The 23,139-nt window shown below is 39.5% G+C and overlaps 1 protein-coding gene across 2 annotated transcripts in view; it reads left to right on the top strand.

Moving 5' to 3' along the window:
- PGM5 (phosphoglucomutase 5) overlaps positions 1-23,139 on the top strand; it is a 188,446-nt gene that overhangs the window by 37,556 nt on the left and 127,751 nt on the right. For both annotated transcript variants that reach the window (XM_055087150.1, XM_024126861.3), the window contains exons 5-6: positions 3,339-3,529; positions 4,131-4,285. In XM_055087150.1, coding sequence (XP_054943125.1) covers positions 3,339-3,529; positions 4,131-4,285 — 346 coding nt within the window. The remainder of the gene's footprint in view (positions 1-3,338; positions 3,530-4,130; positions 4,286-23,139) is intronic.

Here is a 23,139-nt window from a genome sequence, read left to right as displayed (position 1 = left end):
CTGTGGAATTAGTAATTGTCCTGTTTTCTCACTGTTAGGTTTTGTGAAGTGTATTTACCACTCTTAACCCTCATATTCTCCCAGTGTCTAAATCTTCTCTCACTTCATTTTCCTGGAGACCTGGGATCTCCTCTGCTCTGCACTGGTTGCTCTGTGAGCTGCTGTTGTCCTGGAATCTCCACTTAGCATCATCCTGTAATTCCCTTTACCCCTTTCTTATGCTGACTCTCCTATTTCTGGATCCTTTGTCTTCCACTTTCTTGATTTACTCCTACATTTTGGAGGAACAAGTTCTCCAGGAACTCTGTGAGAGAAAGCTCATGGGAGGTAAATGTTTTGAGTCATTGCATATCTGAAAATGCCTTTTTTCTGTGCTCACTCTGAATTGCTATTTATCTGGATATAGAAATCTAGGTTGGATATTATTTTTCTTCAGAAGTTTGAGGGCATTGCTCCATTGTCTTCTAGCTATTACTACTGAACTCGAGAAATCTGATGCTGTTCTGATTTTTAATCTATGGTATGAAATCTTTTCTTTGTTCTTTTCTGGCAGCTTTTAGGGCCTTTGACATATCTTCAGTGTTCCTTCTTTTCAAATGATGAGTCTTAGTGTGAGACTGTTTTCCTCTATTGTGCTGAGAACTTGGAGGATCCTCTTAATCTAAAAACTTGTGTCCTTTAATTCTGGGAAATTTTCTTGCATTACTTCTTGGATGATTTCCTCCATTATTTTCTCTTTCCTTTCTTTCCAGAATGGCTATTGTTTAGATATTGGCCCTACTTGACTGATCCTTTAATTATCCTATTCTTTCCCCCACCACCCATTTTCCTTCTCTTTGTTTTTTGCTACTTTCTGGGAGATTTCCTCAGCTTTATCTCCAAGTCCTTCCATTAAGTTTTTCATTCCACTATCATATTTTTAATTTCCCAAAACTTTTTTTTTGTTTTCCAAATAATGTCTTTTTAAAAATAGCTTCCTATTCATCTTTCATGAATGCCATATCTTTTTTTAATAAGTCAGGTTTACTGAGGTATATAATTTATATGTAGTAAAATTGATAACTTGTTGGTATACAGTTTCATGAGGATTGACAAACATATATAGTCATATAACCACTCTGACAATCAAGATATAGAATATTTCTCTCACTTCCACAAGTTCTTTTGCAGTTCTTTATAGTCTTACCCCTCCTCCTTCCCCTAGTCCCTGGCAATCACTCATCTGCTTTTTGTCCACCACACCCCCGCAACTGCCCCAGTTTTGCCTTTTCCAGAAAGCCGTATAAATGGAAGCATACAATATGTAGCCTTTTTCTTCAGGCTTCTTTCACTCACCATAATGTTTTAGAGATGCCTTCATGGTGTTGTATATATCAGTAGTTATTTCTTGTTACTATTGAGTAGTATTCCATAGTAAGGATGTACTACATATTGTTTATCCATTCACCAGTTGATACAATTAGGGTTATTTTTACGTTTTGGCTTCTACAAAACAAAGCTGCTATAAAGATTTATGAACAAGTTCTTTATGGGGATATATGATTTCCTTTGTCTTGGATGGATAAATACCTAGGAGTGGGAATGCTGGGTCATGTGATGTATATGTTTAACTTAATAAGAAACTGCCAAACTGTTTTCCAAAGTGTACTGTTTGCAATACCAGCAGAGTATGAAGGCTTCAGTTTCTCCATGTCCTCACCAATACTTGGTATTGTCATTCTCTTCAATTTTAGCCATTCTGTCACATCTTGTTGATCTCTATTAGGATATGACTGAAATATACTTTAAAATGTTTTTTCTCTCTCTGTAGTTTCTCCTTTCTCCAGGTTGCTCTTTACTCTCTTTGTTTTGGTCTCATGTTAAATGCATTCCTTAAAAGTTTGGTGGTCCTTGGCTGCCTGGCATGTTTAAGAGTGAGGTGCTAAAAATTTTGTTGGGAGCTCTGAGCCCATGTGTGGAACTTATCTTCCAAGGGCTTCACTCTGAGGTCTTCTGGCTGGGCTGTTTTGCTTTTTCCTATTGGGCTGGTTCTTTTCCCCAGAAAAGGCTCTTTCAGTTTCTTACCTTAGCTTTATCTGGCCTAGAGGGAAGACAGCTTCTCTTTCCAAATAGTTTGAGCAATGTTTTGGATTTGAGCCTCATTGCCTAGCTTGTACTGTGTGTTCATCTCTGAATCAGTCACTCTGGTTGAGGGATGGAGGATACTGACTGGCAGACCTAGGTCACCTCCCCAGCCTTAGGGTAAGTAGGATTTAGCCACATCCTGATCACATGAACTGAGATGGGAAAAGGATTGGTTCTCCAAAGGAAACCCAAGATGCTGCTACTGGAGGAAGGGGAAATGGGTGCTGGGCAGGAAAAATCAAAAGATGTTCACTATTTGAGGTTTGAATTGTATTAGTGGAAAATAAATGGAAAGCAGTACTTTGATATATTTCAGCCAACAGGATTATGTGCTGATCCCCAAATGTGCTTGCTGTATGTTCTACCCCAGGCTCCATTCCCTTGCTTATAGTGTTCTTTCCATTTGGATGGCGTCCTCACTCCTGTCAAATTTATATTCTTCCAAGTCCTCCCAGAAATGCTGCCTTCTTCTTGAAGCCTTGCCTGTGGTCATTTCTTCTTTCAAGCTATTGGATCGTATTACTTCATAAATGTACACTGAATAGAACTAGTCTTACCATTGCAGTCACTCACCTGTAGATTTGACTCATCCCACTGCTAGATTGAGAGCCCAGTAATGTCGGAATTGGGTGCTTTGCGTCCCTTGATGCCCTCCATTAATCACATAGGAGTTCCGTGTTAGGCACTCCACGAATGTGTGTTGAACTGGAAAACACAACTCCTTAACATTTATTTTGTAAAATGTGCTTAGTTTTATATGCTTTAGTGTTTTACAGTGTTTAATTATACACTTGGCAGAGTTAAAACAACTGTAGAGACAAAGAATGTTGCTAGAGCCTATTAGTGCTTTTGCATATATTCAGCTAAAGCTTTTCATACATAAAAAGTAACAGTCAATAAATCATTATTAGGTAGTTGATTTATTTCTGGCAATATTTAGATAAGTTTTGGAGAGAAATTTCATGGAAGTGGATTATTGAATACAACTTCTATATGCCTAACACAGTCACTGGCACGTAGCAGATGCTCAATGAGTAGTAGTTGAAATAAATATTATTCTGTGTTGTGTCTTGAGAAAACTTGTAGAATTTATCTTTTTTCTTTCTTGTGCTATTAAGTAACCTTCTTGTTCTAAGCAGAGCAAAACACCTTTGGTTGCGGAGGCGGGGGCAGAGGTTCTGCAAAGATCTCATATTGCTGTGTATTTTTTTCAGTTATGGGACCCTATGTGAGAAAAGTCCTGTGTGATGAGCTGGGGGCCCCAGCCAATTCTGCAATCAACTGTGTTCCCCTGGAAGATTTTGGAGGGCAGCATCCTGACCCCAACCTGACATATGCAACGACCCTTCTGGAAGCTATGAAAGGAGGGGAATATGGGTTTGGAGCTGCATTTGATGCTGATGGGGTAAGTAGGAAAGTTTTCTGCATGCTGATCCTTTTGCTATATAAGGAGCCAAGCACTGGAAACCAGAGAACTATTGGATACCTCTGGGGCTGACATGTATGGGGCATGTGAACCCTAACTGGCTCTGCATCTGCCCTTCTATCTAATGGCCAAGTATTGCACTTAAATAGCCATTACTTTTCTTTTTTCAAGTAAGCTTATGTTATAAAGAGGTTATTTCTTTTTTAAAAAAATTCATGCAATACATCTTTATTATGGCTGATTTTGTTGAAGTCACCATGTTAAGAAGCGAGCTAGTTTAGCAATAATCTCTGTTCTCCATTATGTTTGGGGAAAAGTGTGAATTAAGAATACAGAGGCTACCGAAGCCTGAGGAAGTCATCCCCATTTCGACAGGTGGGATATATTCCTAGTCGTGTCAAGATCGTAGGCCCTATAATATTCAGAGATCTTGGTTTCCCATGCCCTCTTTGGCCTCATTCAAGTGGTTTTATGTTGTTTAAATGTGGAATGGCAGTAAAGTGGCTTGTAATGATGATGGGAATGGGCTGCTGGCGGCAGATGCCTTTGCCTGAACATTTTCACACATTCTTTCCCACAGGACCGTTATATGATCCTAGGCCAAAATGGCTTCTTCGTGAGCCCTTCTGACTCCCTGGCCATCATTGCTGCCAACCTCTCTTGCATTCCATATTTCCGTCAGATGGGGGTCCGAGGGTTTGGGAGGAGTATGCCCACCAGCACAGCCCTGGACAGGTAAGCAAGGATGTCACCATGAAAGCCTTCATGGTAGGCCTCTGATATCAGTGTTCCCTTTGCTGGTAGCTGTCACTCTTACTCCCCTACTCCACTGGGAACTTGTTGAAAGCATGGGAACTTAGAGACATGCTGTAGTATACTGGGTAGGCGTGTGAAGAATCAGGTGGCCTGAACTGGATTCTTGGTTCTGCTACTTTTTAGCTGTTGGGAACTTGGGGGACTTATTTGATTTCTGTGCCTCTGTTTCCTGATTTTTAAAACGAGGATTATAATAGTATCATCCTTACATGGATTATTATGAGGTAGGATTGAGGTGATTCTTGTAAAACATGTAACAGAATGCCTGGTTCATAGTAAATACTTCACAAATGTTTAGTAAGAAAACTTACTAAATATGTAAGTGAGGTGGAAAGAACATGAGTCTTGAGGTCAGGTAATATTATGTTAAAATGCTCATTTGTATCATCATTAGTTATGTAAAAACAGAGAAGATACATCATAGTTTTGTTGTGAGAATGAAATGAGATACGCATGGAAAATGCCCAATAGGAGACTCACTTAGTAGATAGAACAGTCTGAGGTTTCTTTCTCCTGGCCCTATCCATCCATCTTTTACCTTGTCTTATAAAACAGTGAATTTCAGAGACTAATATTTTCAAGCAACATATATTATTGTGGAAGCAGTATTTGTTTATGGTGGAAAGTTAGAAAACACAGAAAAATAAGAAAATGTAAACATCATTTCTCTCTGCCTGACTTACTTATGTTAATTGATAAATGTATATTCCTTATTGGATCTCTTTATATACATATATAATATACACACATAGTTCTAAATCATATATAATATACACAATATATAATATATATTTACCTTTTTGTAAAAACCAAAAGGAGATCTGAAAGTACATACTGCCTTGTAACTTGTTTTTTTTTCTATCAGCAATCTCCCACTTTGTATTAATACATTTTTATGTCATCTAAAACCAAGATCATATTAAAATTTCCTCCGAGTGTCCCCAGAATGTCTTTAATAGAGGGTTTGCCCGAAGCAGCATCCTGTCTAACACCATGTTGCATCTGGTTGTTACGTCTCTTAAGTCTTTTATAATCTACCACCATCCCTTTATCTTTTACTTAATGACAGTAATTTTTGAAGAGACCTGCCCAGTTGTCCTGCAGAATCCCACCTTCTGGATTTGTGTGGTTATCTCCGCATGGTGTTACCATTCATTCAATCATTCATTAAGTAAATTTTATATGCAGTGAAATGAATAATATTAAGGCTACAATTCAGTGAGTTTTGAAAAATGTATACATCTGGGTAACAACCATCCAGAATAAGACATAGAACATTCCCATCACCCCCTATAGTTCCCCCATCCTCCTTGCAATGCCCCTTAAGCAACCATTGTCATAATTTCTGCTGCCATATTTAGGTTTTGCCTGTTCTTGAACTTCACATAAATACAGTCATATACTATGTACTCGTTTGTTACTGGTTTTTTCATTTAATATATATTTTTTGATTCATCCACATCCATTGCATCTGTCACTAGTTCATTCTCCTTTGTTGCAGTGTAGTATGCCAATGTATGAATATATCATAGTTTACTTTTCCAGTCTCCTGTTGATGAACATTTGGGTTGTTTCCACTTATTAGCTACTATGAATCATGCCATTATAAGCATTGTTACACGTCTTTTTGTGGACACATCTACATTTCTTTAGTTAATATCTAGGAGTAGAATCCTGATTGTAGGGTAGATGCATGTTTAATTTTACAAGAAACTGCCAAACTATTTTCCATCGTGTACTCCTATTTGCAATGTGTGAGAGTTCTAGTTGCTTCATATACTCAACAACATTTGGTGTCATCAGTCTTTTTTATTTTAACCATTCTAGTGAGTGCAAAATATTATCTTATTTTGGTTTAGATTTACATCGTTCTAGTGATTTTGAGCTCATTTTCATATGCTTATTGTCCACTTGAGAGCTCTTTTGTTATGTACCTGTTCAAAATGTATTTGCTCAATTAAAAATGCACTGTTTGTCTTTTTGTTATTGATTTATAGAAGTTCTTTATATATTCTGGATAATACGTCTTTTTTTTTCTTTTGGCTACACCGCCGGCTTGTGGGATCTTTCTTAGTTCCCTGACCAGAGACTGAAAGGAGGCCCTTGGCAGTGAGAGTGCAGAGTCCTAACCACTGGACCACCAGGGATTTCCCTGGATAATAAGTCTTTTGTCAGATATATGTATTACAAACATTTTCTCCCTGTCTGTCACTTTCCTTTTCAAATTCTTTATTTTTTTTAACATCTTTATTGGAGTATAATTGCTTTACAATAGTGTGTTAGTTGCTGCTTTATAACAAAGTGAATCAGCTATACATATACATATATCCCCATATCTCCTCCCTCTTGCGTCTCTCTCCTACCCTCCCTATCCCACCCCTCTAGGTGGTCACAAAGCACCGAGCTGAACTCCCTGTGCTATGTGGCTGCTTCCCACTAGCTATCTATTTTACATTTGGTAGTATATATAAGTCCATGGCACTCTCTCACTTCGTCCCAGCTTACCCTTCCCCCTCCCCGTGTCCTCAAGTCCATGCTCTATGTCTGTGTCTTTATTCCTGTCCTGCCCCTAGGTTCTTGAGAACCATTTTTTTTTCTCTTAATGGTGTCTTTTGATGAGCATAAGTTTTCAATTTTGATGATGGCTAATTTTTTTTCTTACCTAGTTAGTATATACTATTTTTATTCTCTATAGGAAATCTTTGCTTACGCAAAGGTCAAAAAGATGTTTTTCCTATGTTTTCTTCTAGAATCATCGTAGTTTTAATTTTTACATTTAAGTCTATGATGATTTTGAATTAATTTTTGGAAATTAATTAATTAAATTTTGGCTGCATTGGGTCTTCGTTGCTACGTGCGGGCTTTCTCTCTAGTTGTGGTGAGTGGGGGCTACTCTTTGTTGTGGTGTGCGGGCTTCTCATTGTGGTGACTTCTCTTTGCTGTGGAGCATGGGCTCGAGGTGCACGGGCTTCAGTAGTTGTGGCACACGGGCTCAGTAGTTGTGGCTAGCAGGCTCCAGAGCACAGGCCCAGTAGTTGTGGCACACGGGCTTAGCTGCTCCACAGCATGTGGGATATTCCTGGACCAGGGCTTGAACCTGTGTCCCCTGCATTGGCAGGCAGATTCTTAACCACTGTGCCACCAGGGAAGTCCCGATTTTGAATTAATTTTTGTGTGAGGTTCACTTTTTCCCCATATCCAGTTGTTATTGAAAACAATTTACTTTTCCCTTGAGGCGTTTGTTAAAAATCAGTTGACCATATATATGTGGGTCTATTTCAAGATTCTCCCTTCTGTCCCATTAATCTGTTGTCTGTCCCTATGCCAATATTACATTGTCTTGATTATTGATGTTTTAAAGTAGATATTTAAATCAGGTGACTCCTCCAACTCTATTTTCTTTTTCTCCATATAGACAAAGTTATGTATCTTAGGTCCTTTGCATTTCTATGTACATTTTAGAATCAACTTGTCATTGAGAGCCTGTTGAGATTTTGATTGAGATTGTGTTGAATCCATAGAGCAATTTAGGAAGAATTGCATTTTAATAATATTGAGATTTCTAGTCTGTGAATGTGATATATCTCTCAATTTATTTAGTTTTCTTTAATTTCTTTTGCATACTTTTTAGGTTAATTTCTCTTACGTATGTTTTGTAGTTTAGTGTGGAAGTCTTACACCATTTTTGTTAAACTGATTCATGAGTATTTTATATATTTTCATGCTATTGTAAATGGAATAGTTTTATAAATTTAGTTTTCCAGTTGTTTGCTGCTAGTAATTAGAAATATAACTGATTCCTGTAAATTGATGTTTTATTCTTCCATCAGTGGGGAGATGAATCACATGCCTTTTGGATGCTCCCTATTTTACTTCTATCCCTCAGGTGATATTGATATCAAGTCATGGTAATGAACCAAGCCTCAGCCTAAAATTCTTGCCTAGCAGCACCAAAAAGTAGGACGTATGATTCCATTTTTTCCCCTTTGCCTTTGTTTATATCTTTCTTTAAAAAAAAAAAAGATTCAGTGAAACTGTAGAGAGCAAAGCAAAAACCAGACCATCTCTAGAAATGGAGAACCCAGAGTCATAGAGGCTTCGGAGTCCTATGTGGGGTATTTAATATTGTGCGAGCATATTTAATAACACCTTCCACTTATGCAGAATCTTATAATTTAGAAAGAACTTTCGGAAATTTGAACTCATTTGACTTTTGCAATAATTTAGTAAGGTAATTGGGTAGGCATTAACTCTCAACATATTAAAGATGTTGAACCAGTTATCAGAGAGGTTAAGTGACTTGTACAAGGTTACACAGCTAATAAGACAGCAACCCAGGATTTGAAACTATTGCATCTGCCCCATAACTACAACTTAATCAGGATGGTCCCTGAGAAACCAGTTGAAAATATTGCTCAACTCTCCTGTGGGGTAGTCAGCAGCTTTCTGAACCCTGGCCAGGAGAGGCTGGTTTTATTCTGACAACAAAAACCATTTGTCCTCTTTTCTCGTGGAAATTTCCCAGTAGTTCTTGATTTCACTTCATCCCCCCTTCCCAATAAATCTCTGTTTCGGTCAGAAACCAGAGGCCTTGCTTAGAAATTTCACAAAGGACCTGTTCTGATATGTAAGTGACCATTTAAAAGGATTATTCATGCTTGCTGGTTGGGATTCAGAATTCTGTGGGGCTCTGACGTGGTGATTTGTTTTGGGTATGTGATCTCTTGTGGAGTCCCAGGTGGATTCTCATGATGGACACTTTATAAGCTTCTTTCTTCTTAGTAAAATAAATGCACCCTCAAAATTCTATCTTGACAGTGGTTTCCCATATAGGTTATTTTTTTAAATTAATAAAATCACAGGAATGTACCCATAAATGCCAGTCCCCGGCCGAATGGTAACGGAGTGGCTGAGACACATTCAATGATGCACTTGCCCAAACTCCTGGAATTCCCGAATAAGGGGGGCCTGCGTAGTTGAAGCTGATGAATTATTCAGACAGACTTTCATTGTTCACAGATAACTGTTGTTCCCCGAGGGAAGACTTTCAGTATCTTTAATTTCTGCTCTTACAGTATCACTGAAACAAGGATTCCATTTACCCCAGAATAATACAGTTTCAGTCTTGAAAATGGCATTCTTTTGGGGCTTTGTCATTCTGAATGTGTCTGATTTGTGGTTACCGATGAATCTGTGTTGTTGAAATCATTTTGCTTCAAATAATTTGAGAAGTAAAGCACATTCAAGGAATATTTGTGGCCCAAGGTCTGTCTCCACCCCATGAGGAGGTATTAAATAATCCTCGGTGTCATCATTCTTCAGTAATATTTATGAAGTGCCCGTCTGTGTTTGGAGCTGTGCTGAATGCTGTTTTAAGCAAGGCAAACACACTCAGACTTGAAGTCTCCTCATTAGAGATATTTAGAGCCTCAAACACAGCGAGCATCCTTGTATACACTACAAGGGAGCGAGATCTGAAAAGTATGTTTTGACTACAAAGTCCACCATATAAGGTCCACCACCCATAAACATGATGGTGCAGGGAATTAGTGCTCTTCTACTCTCTTTTTGCATTTTGTGTCACTCCTGTTGTTCACCATTTATTCACTCAAGAAATATTTATTAAGGGCCTTCTAGGTCCTAGAAAACTGTCCCTTGCCCTGATGGAACTTACAGTCTAATGGAGAATTTGAGTAATAACAAGTAAAGAAAAAAATATAAGCACAAATTGTAACGCATGTTAAGGGGAAATGAACTTGGTGTAGTAATAATGGGCGGGTGTGGAACATCCTACTAAGATAAGGTAGCCAGGGAAGGACTTTCTGAGGAGGTTGTGGGTAGGATCAAAGATTGGAAATGTGCAGATGGACCTGGCTTTGATGCTGAGATTAGAAATGGCCCATAACACATGTGAAAATACTTATTTTTTCAGAATGTAGTCTACAGCTATTTGTTGCCAATCCCCAATGTGAAATATGTACTGTAGCTTTATCTTAAACATATTCAGGCGGTCACTGGAATCCAAACAGTGTTAATCCTGAAAGTATGCGAGTATCTACTGATCTATGATGACCTTGGTCCTTGCTACATCCTGTAGATCTGTGCTATCTTGTCTCCAAGATCAGTCGGGATACACGGCAGTAAGGGGAGAGATAGTGTTGTGAGCTAAAATGTAATTACTCAGTCTCCCATACATCCCTTGTGCTATAGAGTGATAGGAATTATGAGAGAAAAAAACCGTCTATTGGAGTACTTATTGCCCTAAAACTCTCCATAGCTATTTAGGTCAGGGTCAAGGGAGAAAAGAGATGGCACCCTCAAAAGGGTTTGCTAAAAAGAATTTAGTAATAGTAGCTTAATGACCTGGTTCACAGAGGTATGGGTGAAGATAATGAAGGATACCAAAAAAATCAAGAAGTGATGGAGAGGTATCCCAGGACTCACAATATCAAAAAGCTATTAATTCTCCCAGGACTAAAGGGTCAAGGGAGGGATCAGGGTAACCATAGCCTGGTGAGGTTTGGAGTTGTCAGGGACTGAGCTTGTCAGGGAGGTATAAATACCCCAACTTCTCTCTTTTCCCACCCTCTGATTTCCTGCTGATACCTCCTCTTGACCAAACCCAACTGGAAGACAGAGGGTAACCTGTGGAGCTCAGCCTCCTAGGGAAGTGAATAGGGCAGAGATGGTCATAGAATGTAATGGGGACTCTTAAGGTGGAAGGGGACAAACAAAGAATAAGCAGCGTAACCAGCGCAATGGCCAGTCTTTCTGGTAATCTCTACCTGTTTGTCTCCCAGTCTTATCCTTGTCCTAGTTTTTTGGAACTCGGGTGTAGTGAGTTGAGTTAATCATGCTCATCATTGAATAATCCTTTCGTAATTTGTCCAATGGGAGACATTTCTTATTGTTAAAAAATTAATGTATTTCTCTTTTCTTTGACTACCTCTCCCCCCAGAGACAACCACAGACGTGTGTTTATTGGGTGTCCTTTTGTTTGTGTATGTTGTTTTATTTGCATGTATTTTAAATGATTGTGACTAGTACTGTATAATAGATTGTATTTGGTTTCTTTTTTCCACTAAAGACTTTGTGTTAAGATCCTCTCAGTGGCTCTGTGTGCATCTAGTGTGTTGCTTCTCACTGCTGCATAGTAGTCCATCGTGTGTATCCACAGGTCACCTCTGTTTCCTCAGCTCTGAACACTCAGGATGCCTCTTACCTCCCATTACAATGAATGGCCCCTTGGGACTTATGTGAGAATTTCTTTGACATGTGTATCCAAGAGCAGAATTTTTGGGTCAGAGGCAGTGTGTATACTTAATTTGACCAAATCCTGTGTTAGATTGTACTCTAGAATGGCTTCACTAGCCTGCTTTGCCCACCAGTTCCTGCATCTTCAAGACCAGGCCAATACTTTTTTTTTTTTTTTTTTTTTTTGTGGTACGCGGGCCTCTCACTGCTGTGGCCTCTCCCGTTGCGGAGCACAGGCTCCGGACGCGCAGGCTCAGCGGCCACGGCTCACGGGCCCAGCCGCTCCGCGGCATGTGGGATCCTCCCGGACCGGGGCGCGAACCCGTGTCCCCTGCATCGGCAGGCGGATTCTCAACCACTGCGCCACCAGGGAAGCCCCAGGCCAATACTTTTATTGTCTAGCTTTCTAATTTTCCCCCAGTAGAATAGATAGAGAGTAATATACTGTTGCTGTATTAAATTTTCATTTCTCATATTACTAATGAGCATCTGTTCAGATGCTTGAGATACTTGGGGATTTCCTTTCTATCAATTGTCTCTTCTTGTCCTTTGCCCATTTTTCTATTTAGGGTTTTCTCCCCTTTTTGATGGATTTGCATGAGTTCATTGTATATTCTGGATATTAGGCCCTTGTTAATTTTAGGCACTTCTAATTTTCATCTTTTTTCTTCAGACAGAAATGAACCCCTGTGTTCTATATCCGAATTGCTGTCAGTAGACAGCTCTGCTATATACAACTCAAATTTATTATGTGTAAATAGCAATTTTTAAAAATTATTCCCTAAAATTGTTCTTTTTTATGTTTGTTATCTGAGGGACTTACCTATCATAATCCTAGATTTCTACTTCTTCCTCATTCCCAACACACCGTTAGTCACTGGGTTCTGTTAGAAAAATCCCTTAAATAGTTCCTGAATCATTCTTTCCTCTCCATCCCTATTTTTTACTTTCCTAGTTCAGGTTCTCATAATCTTTTGCTTAGACTATCGCAATAGTCAGGGAACTGGTCTCCTTGGCCCCAGACCTCCTCTTCTTTATTCCATATTCTAGAACACCTCAAGAGCGATTGTTCTAAGGCAGAGAGCCATGCACCTCCCTCCCTTGCTTAAAATGTCTTGGTGGCTTCAAAAGCCTGCAGAATGAGATCCTATCTCCTGATTCTAAAGCATACATAATCTCTGGATTACTTACATCTCACTCTTGCCTACCATTTTTATCCTGCCCTCTAGACGTGTTATGCTGCTTACAGTTTCCCAAATTTGATGGCCTCTCACACTGATGTGCCTTTGCATATCCTGCTCTCTTTCCTTGAAATGTGTTCCCTTTGCCCCATCCCACCCCACTACGTTCTTCCTGATCTTTCAAGACTTGAATCAGCATCACCTTCTTAGTAAGTACTCCTTTGATGTCATGTTTCTCTACCCCAAAGCAATACATAGAACTTGCTCTTTAGAGATCCTTTTATCACAATTGTCACAGACATTGAAAACACGTACTTGTCTGTTTCCTAATGTCCTGTAAATCTCCCAAAGGTGAAGGTTTTAGCCAGTGCTTGGCATAGAATAGGTTCTCAGTATGCACTTATTAAATGAACGAATGAGATTTTTTTCCCGTTTTGGATACTTTTTATTTGGGAGAAAAAGTAACTAGAATGCCACAGCTCTACGAACAAACATGCTTCTCTGGGCACTTTTTTTTTTTTTTTCCGGTATGCGGGCCTCTCACTGTTGTGGCCTCTCCCGTTGCGGAGCACAGGCTCCGGACGCGCAGGCTCAGCGGCCATGGCTCACGGGCCTAGCCGCTCCGCGGCATGTGGGGTCCTCCCAGACCGGGGCACGAACCCGTGTCCCCTGCATCGGCAGGCGGACTCTCAACCACTGCGCCACCAGGGAAGCCCCTTTGGACATTTTTACAAATTAAATTTGTCGATGCTATCACCTGGTTGCACAGGAAAGTAAGTATACTGAATGATAAGAAGGAAATGAATGATGTATAATTGCACAGTCTTTGTTTTGGGTCTAATAAAACTGTGCCTGACTTATGGTTTTAATTTACATTTAAGTAAGTTTGTACTGAGTTGGATATTAGTAATGATATGTGGGTGTTGATTATAACAATAAAAATGAAATAAAAGGAAGCAACGACACAGCAGTTATTTCCTAGTCAATAACTAAAAACCACAGCCTCAACTGAAGCTCAGGTTTTTTTATTCCTTGCCCTGCTAAGTAGGGTGAGGAGTGAGGAGCTACGTAGGACAGTTTGAGGATGCCTAGCATTGCCTTCCTCTATGCTTTTTTGTGTTCACCTATTGGAGAGGATGCTGGCAATGATTCAAGCCTGCTTGTCAGTATTTCTGAGAGCTGGTGTCAGATGAGAAAGCAATTTCATGCCTATGTTTAGTAGAGGGCAGTTATAAATTAATTAGCTAAAGTGAGAGGAATAAATTGGTAACATTTAAGACTAGAGGCTGCAGGAGCTTTGGAGAGGTTGGATAAACCATCTTTTGTCAGTTGTTCAGAGCTGTCTTGGGTTTTTGCTCTCTGTGTTGATCAGAAAAACAATTTTGGATGCGCATTAAGTGACTTGAGTTCCAAAATATGTAATCATCATCACCCTTCCATGTGAATGCAGACAAACCATTTTTAGAAATCAGCTTTCTCTGGCCTGCTATATTTGCAAGGACTCTTTGCCACTCTTTGGTTCTGTTTCTAGAAAGGCATAGTCATTGTTAATGGTGTCCAGCATCCTTTTCTCAGCCCTTCCACTGACTTGGCACTTGTTGGCATTTGGCAAGTAGTTTTGACCATTGGTGGGTTCTGCCAGTACTGAAAGAAGTTCCTTTACACCACTCTGGGTGATGGGGGATTAAAGATCATTTTAAGCAGGGGTTTCAATGCCATTTGGTCTAGAGCTAAGTGGAATGCAGTTGGTCTCCAATGGGAATGTTGACTTCATGACCTGCTTTTATTTATTATCTCAATTTTGGTTTTTGGCAGGTGCATTTGGTTAATATCCTCCTTTCTTTTTTGTGACTTAAAATATTTATACACTTTAAAAATCAATCCCATGCGTTATTGCAAAGGGGCGTGAAGTAATTTTTTGGGCTGATAAGAATGTTCTATATCATAATTATGGTGGTAGTAATACAACTCTATCTATCTACCTATCTGTCAAGACTCACGGAACTATATACTCTTAACATTGGTGAATTTTATTTTATATCAATTATACCTTGATAAAAGTAATAAAAATAATCAAACCCTATTTATTTGAAAGCAAAACAAAGAACTTGTCTTGGGTCTTCCTTTATGATTGGGGTCATGGATCATGACTCTTTGAATGACTCCACATCCAGCATCAAGGTTTGCATCTACCAGACCGTCAGTAAACACTGGCTGGTTCAGGTGAGTCCAGTGGTCTTTGGAATCGCTGTACACTGTCTCCTTCTCTGTGGTGAGCCAGAACGTCAGTGTACTACCTGCAGGCTTGTCTTGCAAAAGACTTCCATTTAGAGTTGAAAGTTCTAAGATTTCAAGGTCATTAGTCAAATTTCTTAGTGACGTAAATATGTAAGGAAGACAGGATAGCCCAGCGTAACTCTTGCTTGGTCAGTGTAACTGGTATGCTTTGTCAAGCAGCCAGAGAAGCTTGGCACTTGACAGTGCTTTTAAATGATGGAAGATAATGATAAATCATCTCAGACCTGAAGATCCTCCTGGAGTGAAAGAGCTTTTTGTACAAAAAAAAATGGATTTTTTGTATTCGCTTTATATTTTGAAATGAATTTTGTAACTCTCACCAAAAAATGTTTTCTAATGGATTTTAAACCTCAACCTGTTAGGGTAGTTTTAAGCTGAACCTGTTGGAACACTGCTTAAATTGCTAAATATCATCAATTTCACTTATCCATCAGGCTGAGGGAAGAATAGTATCGAGAAAACATGCACAGGGGAATCAAGAAACTGCCCCAAAGTTTTGCCTGCTCAGCACAGAGTAAGAGGGAATGCATTTTTATTTACAGTGGATTCCATTACAGTATCTTGTTTGATATTCACACAAACCCTCAGAAGTATTTATATCAAGCTATTATCAATATTTTATTTATTTATTTATTTTATTTATAGAAAAAATATAATATTTGGAGATTAAGTAACTTGCCTACAGTTGCCCATCAAGAAGGAAGCAGTCAAGACTGGTGCCAGATTGTCTAATTCCAAGCCTCATAATTTCTTTGCTGTTCCTTATTGTTGAAAGCAGGAGAACATTCTGATTATATCAGAATGTCATTTGTGTCTATTGGTGTGTGCGTCTGTGTTGGGGGACCTACGTGTGTGGTGGATGACATCAGACAAGCATAATTAATTTCAACCCCAAGAAGTCTTGTAATTTGACCTTGAACATCACTACTGTTTAGTAAAGCTCTGGAAGAAGCAGTTCTTGGCTTTAATGTAAGACTTCCAGGAAAATGTTGACCAGAGTTCAAGGCAGCATTTGAATTTTATACCCTTACCTCAGGATTTGCTTTCAGTAGTAAGATCAGCAGTGGCTCTACGAAAAAACCTTTATCAGGTTTCGGCAGCCTTTCTCCATAACATTCTGTGTAAAGTGGGTGAAGCTGATACGATTCCTTCTAAGAGTTTTTAATCTTAGGCAAACAACACTGATGAGCAGAAACATAAAAGATACCAATTAAGTACAATGGGATCTTTTAGTAAATAATGTGCTGGCAGTTGTATATAAGATATCGATGCTTAGAAAAGGAAAAGAAAAAGAAATGGTGTCAGCTCCTGTCTGTATGCCCTAAACAGGTGAGGATAGAATTCAGACCTGGGAGTCCACTCATCTCATCTCTGATCAGGTTTCTATCTGAGGTTTCAGTTTGTCATTTGGAATTCCAAGTTCTTTTACAGTCCCCGATTGCATCAGTGGTTTATATCCTAGCGTGGAGGAAAATTGTTTGGTAAGTTGTTGCCTGTATTTAAGAATGCAAGTTCTCTATCCAGGACTCACAGAGAGATTGTATCAGTCAGGATCTTTGTGCTGCAAATGAGAGAAAACTAGCTGAAGTGGGACTTAAATAATAAAGGGAATGTTTTGGTCCACATTAACTGAAAGTAGATTTGGCCTCAGGTGAACCTTGATCCAGCAGCTTAGTGATACCTGAATATTCCCTCCTCTCTGCTTTGCCTTAGGAGGTATTACTTTCATCCTCAGGTGTTCCCTGCCTTTCGCTCTCCAGGCTCTTCCTTTGGTGGAGCAAATGTCTGCAGAATTTCTAGGCCTCATGCTCTTACACTACCTTGTCTAAGAGGAGTTTAAAAAATTTTTTTAATTTTTAATTTTTTAAAACATTTTTATTGGAGTATAATTGGTTTACAATGGTGTGTTAGTCTCTGCTGTATAACAAAGTGAATCAGCTATACATATACATACATCCCCATATCTCCTCCCCCTTGTGTCTCCCTCCCACCCTCCCTATGCCACCCTTCTAGGTGGTCACAAAGCACCGAGCTGATCTCCCTGTGCTATGCGGCTGCTTCCCACTAGCTATCTATTTTATATTTGGTAGTGTGTATATGTCCATGCCACTCTCTCACTTCGTCCCAGCTTATCCTTCCCCTTCCTCGTGTCCTCTTTTTTTTTTTTTTAGGTTCCATATATATGTGTTAGCATAATGTATTTATTTTTCTCTTTCTGACTTACTTCACTCTGTATGACAGTTTCTAGGTCCATCCACCTCACTATAAGAGTGTTTTTTTTAATTGAAGTATAGTTGATTTACAATGTTGTGTTAGTTTCAGCTGTACAGCACAGTGATTCAGATATATATATATATATACATACACACACATATATACATATGTGTGTGTGTGTATATATATTTCAAATTCTTTTCTCTTATAGGTTATTATAAAATATTGAGTATAGTTCCCTGTGTTATACAGTAGATCCTGTCCTTGTTGGTTATCTATTTTATGTATAGTATTGTGTATATGTTAATCCCAAACTAGGAGGATAAAACTGTGTGTGTGTGTGTGTGTGTGTGTGTGTGTGTGTATGTGTGTGTGACAAAGCTTTTCTAGAAAGAAGCAACTGAGAACATGTCCTTGAGTCTTGACTTTGATTGGGGTTTGTATCATCTCTGACCCATCGGTTCACTGAGGCCATGAAGGGTGGGAGAAGCTGAAAGTTTTAAGCCTTTTCCCCTTATTAAGTGGAGCTGGGAGGACAGTCATTCCTTCCCATAGCAAATGACAGAGAATGGATGCAGTTTTCCTCCAAAGCAAGATCTTTTCTTTCTCTTTCCAGAAGGAGTAGTGGTAGCAATTTGGGACCCAATAGATGGCAAGGGGATGTGAGCTGGGTGAGTGCACTGGGGTGCAGTTCTGGAGGGAGAATTCAGGACCTAGTTAAGAACTCAAGAGGCCCTTCTTCTTGTTACCTCCTCATACCCCAGCCGATCCTCTGCTACTTACGTAACTGACATCAGTGTTAGAATTAGAGGGGTGGTGCTTGCCCTGATCCTAACATATACTCAAGGATTCATCTGTCCTTCTTTCCCATCTCTTCTCTCTATGCTTCCTTCCTTTCTGTCTCCCTTCCTCCATCTCTCTTGCTCTTTCCCTCTTTCCTTCCTTGCTTCTTTCTTTTCTCCCTCCTTTATTCCCTCCCTGTCTCCTTACCTACCTTCCACTTTGTCATTCTTCAAAAACCATTTTTAACACCTGCTGTGTGCCAGGCACACTGCTAGGTGCTGGATACACTGCTGAAATTCATCTCCTCTTCCACATCCTTTCTTCCTTTGTCAAACATCACCATCAACAAAATTTATTAATATTCTCCATGGAAGGTATTCTGCTAGATTCACAAAGGCTCATGACTTCAATCTGAATGTTAATGATAGACTTGGAGAGTGTTTCCAAATCATGACGTTGTATCCTGCAGATTGCCTTACACAGATTCTACTAAATTTAGGAGTGGGAGAGAAAAGAGAGTATGTGTGCTAGAAAAAGAGGACATAGGTTAAGGAGTGCAAACATTTCTGCCTGCCGGTGTACCCAAATGTGTTCATGCCTGGAGTGGGACGTGGTACTCTTTGACTTTCATTGGCCTCTGCATTCAGACTACCTGGGTTTGAATCCTCTGCTCTCTGGCTCTGTGACTTTGGGCTGGTTCCCTAATCAGGGTCTTCCCTGCTAAATGAGATAATAACAGCATCATTCTCATTGGGATTAAATGAGGTAATGTATGGACAGTGCTTAGAGGAGTGCCATTCACAGTAAGAGCTCCAGGAAGGTTAGCTGTTATTATCATGATGATGGAATTTTAAAGATAACAAACTCAAGAATGGGCAGTGGATTCTAATAACTAGTCTGCGGTTCTTCCACACTAAGGAACTGGGACTAAATTTAGAGCCCATATCCCCCATGTGGCTAACAGTTATTGAGTGGTGTTCCTTCTATGGGTCCCTCACATTTGACAGTACAACAAGCTTTTAGAAGACTGCTGTGTGACCCTCAAATATCTGCATTTGGTAGTTTTTCAGATTACTTTTTAAGTAATGATTGTTAATTTTCTTTAGCTCTTCTCTGTGTGTAAACGGAACCTTTCAACTAGGGATCCAGGATTAGACCCATTGCCATTTGATCTTTTGCCTTTTTATTAATATCCTTTAAAGTTGTTACAGATGAAAAGTTCTTTGTTCATAGAAGCACTTGGACCCTGGACTGTTGAACCCTGGAAATCCCATCTCTTTAGAAAAGCTGTCTTTATGGGAAAACATAGGGTTTCTTTTTTTCTTTTAAAACACACCTGTGTCTGTCTGTATTTTGGCCAGAACCATTAAACCCCCATACAGAGCTCAAAGTTTTTTTCCTACTGCTAATTCTGATGCTAGGATTTTGGTGTTGTGTTATATATACATCCCATTAAAATATATAATGTGGTTTGTGTGCGTAATGTAAGCACTTGCCCATTTCACAATCTGTTCAGTATTCAGCCAAAAGCTAAAAAGGTAAAATAAGAGAAACATTATGACCAAATGAATTGCTCTATGATATACCCATGTGTGGGGAGGAGAGGACAGAGGAGAGGTTTGTGAAAGTGGCTTTCTTTGTTATTAATATACCACTAGCTACTTCCTTTCTTAACAGCATCTCAATCCCAATTTATTGTTGTGATGGTTGTTTCCTGCTTTTATAATGACTTTAAAAAAGTTTATAAGCTCCTCTGTAGTCCATTTATTTGCAGACTCATTAGCCAAGCCCTCTGGTGCACTAGGGAGAGGCTTGGGGGGTTGGAAGGGTAAATATTCCTCCTCAAATGAGGTATATTTACGTGAATATTATCAAAGCAGGTGGGTGCCAGGAGCATGAGAAATTTGAGAATGAGAGTTGATTTGGACAAGGCTGTTTGGATTTTTGGTGGAAATTTCCATCTGAGGACCAACTCCTAAAGTAGGTCACAGATCAGGGGCTGTGTTGTGGCTCTGGGTGGGCATGACATCGAGCCAGGGTGGGGTGACTAGAGGGAGCTCTCACGGAGATACGGTAGAATCAAACAGAAAAGGAGATACTTGTGTGAGAATGTTGGTACTTCTGACTTTACTACTGATTCTTATCATTTTTCAAAGCCTGGCTCTCCCCTTCTAGAAGTGAAGTAGTCAGGGCTAGTATAGTGGCCCTTCTCCACAGAGCTCCCAGGGACTTACACTCCTTCTAGCTCATTGCTCTGCCTCATGTGGGTGTAGCTTGTGCCCTCATGTTTCAAGATTGCAGGAGCTCCCACTACCATGTCTGTATTTTATGCAGCTACTGGAGTACAGGATAAAGAAGAGCAAAAATAGATACACAATCTTTTTTTTTTTTTTTTTTTTTTTTTTTTTTTTTTTTTTGCGGTACGCGGGCCTCTCACCGTTGTGGCTTCTCCCGTTGTGGAGCACAGGCTCCGGATGTGCAGGCTCAGCGGCCATGGCCCGCGGGGGCAGGGCACGAACCCGCGTCCCCTGCATCGGCAGACGGACTCTCAACCACTGCGCCACCAGGGAAGCCCCGATACACGATCTTTTTAAAGAGGTTCACAGCGTAGATATTTAATGTTTTTGCTTATATCCTACTTGCCAGAACTTAATGATATGGCAACACCTAGCTGCAAGGGAAGCTGGGACATGGAGTCTTCACTCTGAATGGCCATGTTCACAGCTCAAAATCAAAGGTTTTCTATCAAGAAGGAAAGGGAGAATAGTTATAGCGGGACAACTAGCAGTCTCTGCCATGGGTTTAATCTAGGTGATGTTCTAAACATTCTGTATAGAATATTGTAATCTATGCAGTTATAAAATATTTTCTCTAATCTTTGACATGGTGAAAATCTTTTATTCTTTTCTTTACTAAAGAAGTTAGGATGATGACATAAATGATGATATGAATGATGATGAGGAGGAAGAGGATAAGATATTCCTTATCTACCAAAGAAAAGATAAACCGAAAGGACAACTGAATGAGAAAAGTCTTATTTCCCTCATTTTATAAATAAGTAAATTGATGCTCAGAATGGAAGAAACCCACTAACACTGATCCTTACCTGTGGAATTATGATATAACAACAAAGATTGGGAAGCAAGTTTTTGGGGAAGGAAACAAGGTGATTTTTAGTTGTAAGCAACAGAAACCTGAACTCTAAATGACAAACAGTAAGGGAAAGGTGTAGCTCACATATTAAAATGTCTAGAAGGAACTGGCTCCAAGGGGAGGGGGCTAACTCATTGCCTTGGTTTCATCATTAAGGAGCTAGGTTCTGTCATCCTCAGGATGTGGTCTTTGTTCTTGGTGAGCTTTCCTCATGGATCATCTCCAGCAAGTCTAGATATTTCCCCTACATATGATGTGGTCTTATGGAAGAAAAGGGACTGCCTTCTATTTATGTGTCTTTTGAAAGTCAAGGAAACTTTTCTGGAAACCATCCAGTGCCGTATTTTTTCTTTTTTATCGTGCATTCACTTTTGCTGAGGGTAGATAATAAAGTCATTGTTCTGTTAATGAGTAAATTGGTGTGAATGATTTTGGGTGGGCAACTGTCAGTAGCTGCTAATTCATTTAAAGTGTTTCCCCCGTTCATTTAAAGTGTTTCCCCCGTGTCAAAAGACATTGTAGAATTATGGATGTTTCCTGAAAATGCCATTACTTTTGATTTCACTTGCTTATTACAGTTTTTTCACTTACTTATCAATAGCATTTATTGAATACCTTCTCCGAGTGAGATGGTGTTAGAAGTGAATACAATTCGTGCTTACCCTCAAAAAATTTATGACTTAGTGAGAGAGACAGATATCCTGAGTAGCACTTACAATGCAACGTGAGGAATGCCATACTAGGAGCCATGAGAGTGCTGAGAGGAAACCATTTACGCTGGCCTGGACCAGGATCAAGACTTGTGGCTGTAATGGAACTTTCTTCTCTTAGGTTATGAATGTCTCTAGTGGGAAGCCCTTGAATGACCTCCTTGAGAACAGGGACCACATTTTATTCTTTATCTTTCTTTTAAAATCTGAGTATAATGCTTTGACCATAGTAGTCGCTCATGGTGGTAAGCAGGGATGAGTCAGATCTGGAAAACAGAAAATATTCTGGAGCAAACCATCCACTGTGAGCAAAAAAGATGTTACAATGTGGCTATAAAGAGTAAGAGCTTTAGTTTCACGAAGACCTGAATTCAAGTGTGAGAGATCTACTGTGACTTAGCTGTGTAAATGTAGGGAAGTTACCTAACCTCTCTGTGCTTGTTTTCTCATCTGTTAAATGAAAATTAGAGTACTGGGACTTCCTGGAGGTCCAGGGGTTAAGACTCCGCACTTCCACTGCCAGGTGCACCGGTTCAATCCCTGGTCAGGGAACTGAAAAAAAAAAAAGAAAAAGAAAAGTAAGGTACTTAACCTTGTTAGGTTGTTGTGCAACTCAGATGGGATAATACATGTAAAGTGATCAGCAGAGAATAAGCACTCAGTGGATATTGCTGTTATTATTACTTAGTACCATAGTCTACCTTGTTTCTACCTTATTTTTCCTCCCTCATCTAAATCTTCAGTTTTACTGAATTGTTTGTTGAAGAAAATTCTTTCCCTCAATCAGAATGTTTCTGGCAACTGAAAGTGAGCCTTACGCATATATTATGCTTCCTGATACTTTAGTTGAGAGTCATAGAGTTAACAGACATTTATAGTGTGATTCTGACAAATATCACATGCTAGTATTTCCTACATTCTGTTTATTCAGTGTACTCTATTTCCTAAAATAGGAAAGGGTGCACTGCTGAAGAGTTGCCAAATTTTCTCCGCAAGTGGCTGGGTTTTCCTTAATTGATGAAATCACACTTTGTTGATTGGACCCATTTCCACAGGAATTTCTAGATCTCAGGGCTCATGCTCTGGGTACCCCCTCCATCCCCTAAAGGTGTTAGGTATTTTTTTTTTTTTTTTTTTTTTTTTGTGGTACGCGGGCCTCCCTCTGCTGTGGCCTCTCCCG

This window comes from Physeter macrocephalus, chromosome 9 (genome assembly GCF_002837175.3).
Source record: "Physeter macrocephalus isolate SW-GA chromosome 9, ASM283717v5, whole genome shotgun sequence".
Lineage (NCBI taxonomy): Eukaryota > Metazoa > Chordata > Mammalia > Artiodactyla > Physeteridae > Physeter > Physeter macrocephalus.
Note: the sequence above shows the minus strand (reverse complement) of the source record. Positions and strands in the feature narration are given on the sequence as shown.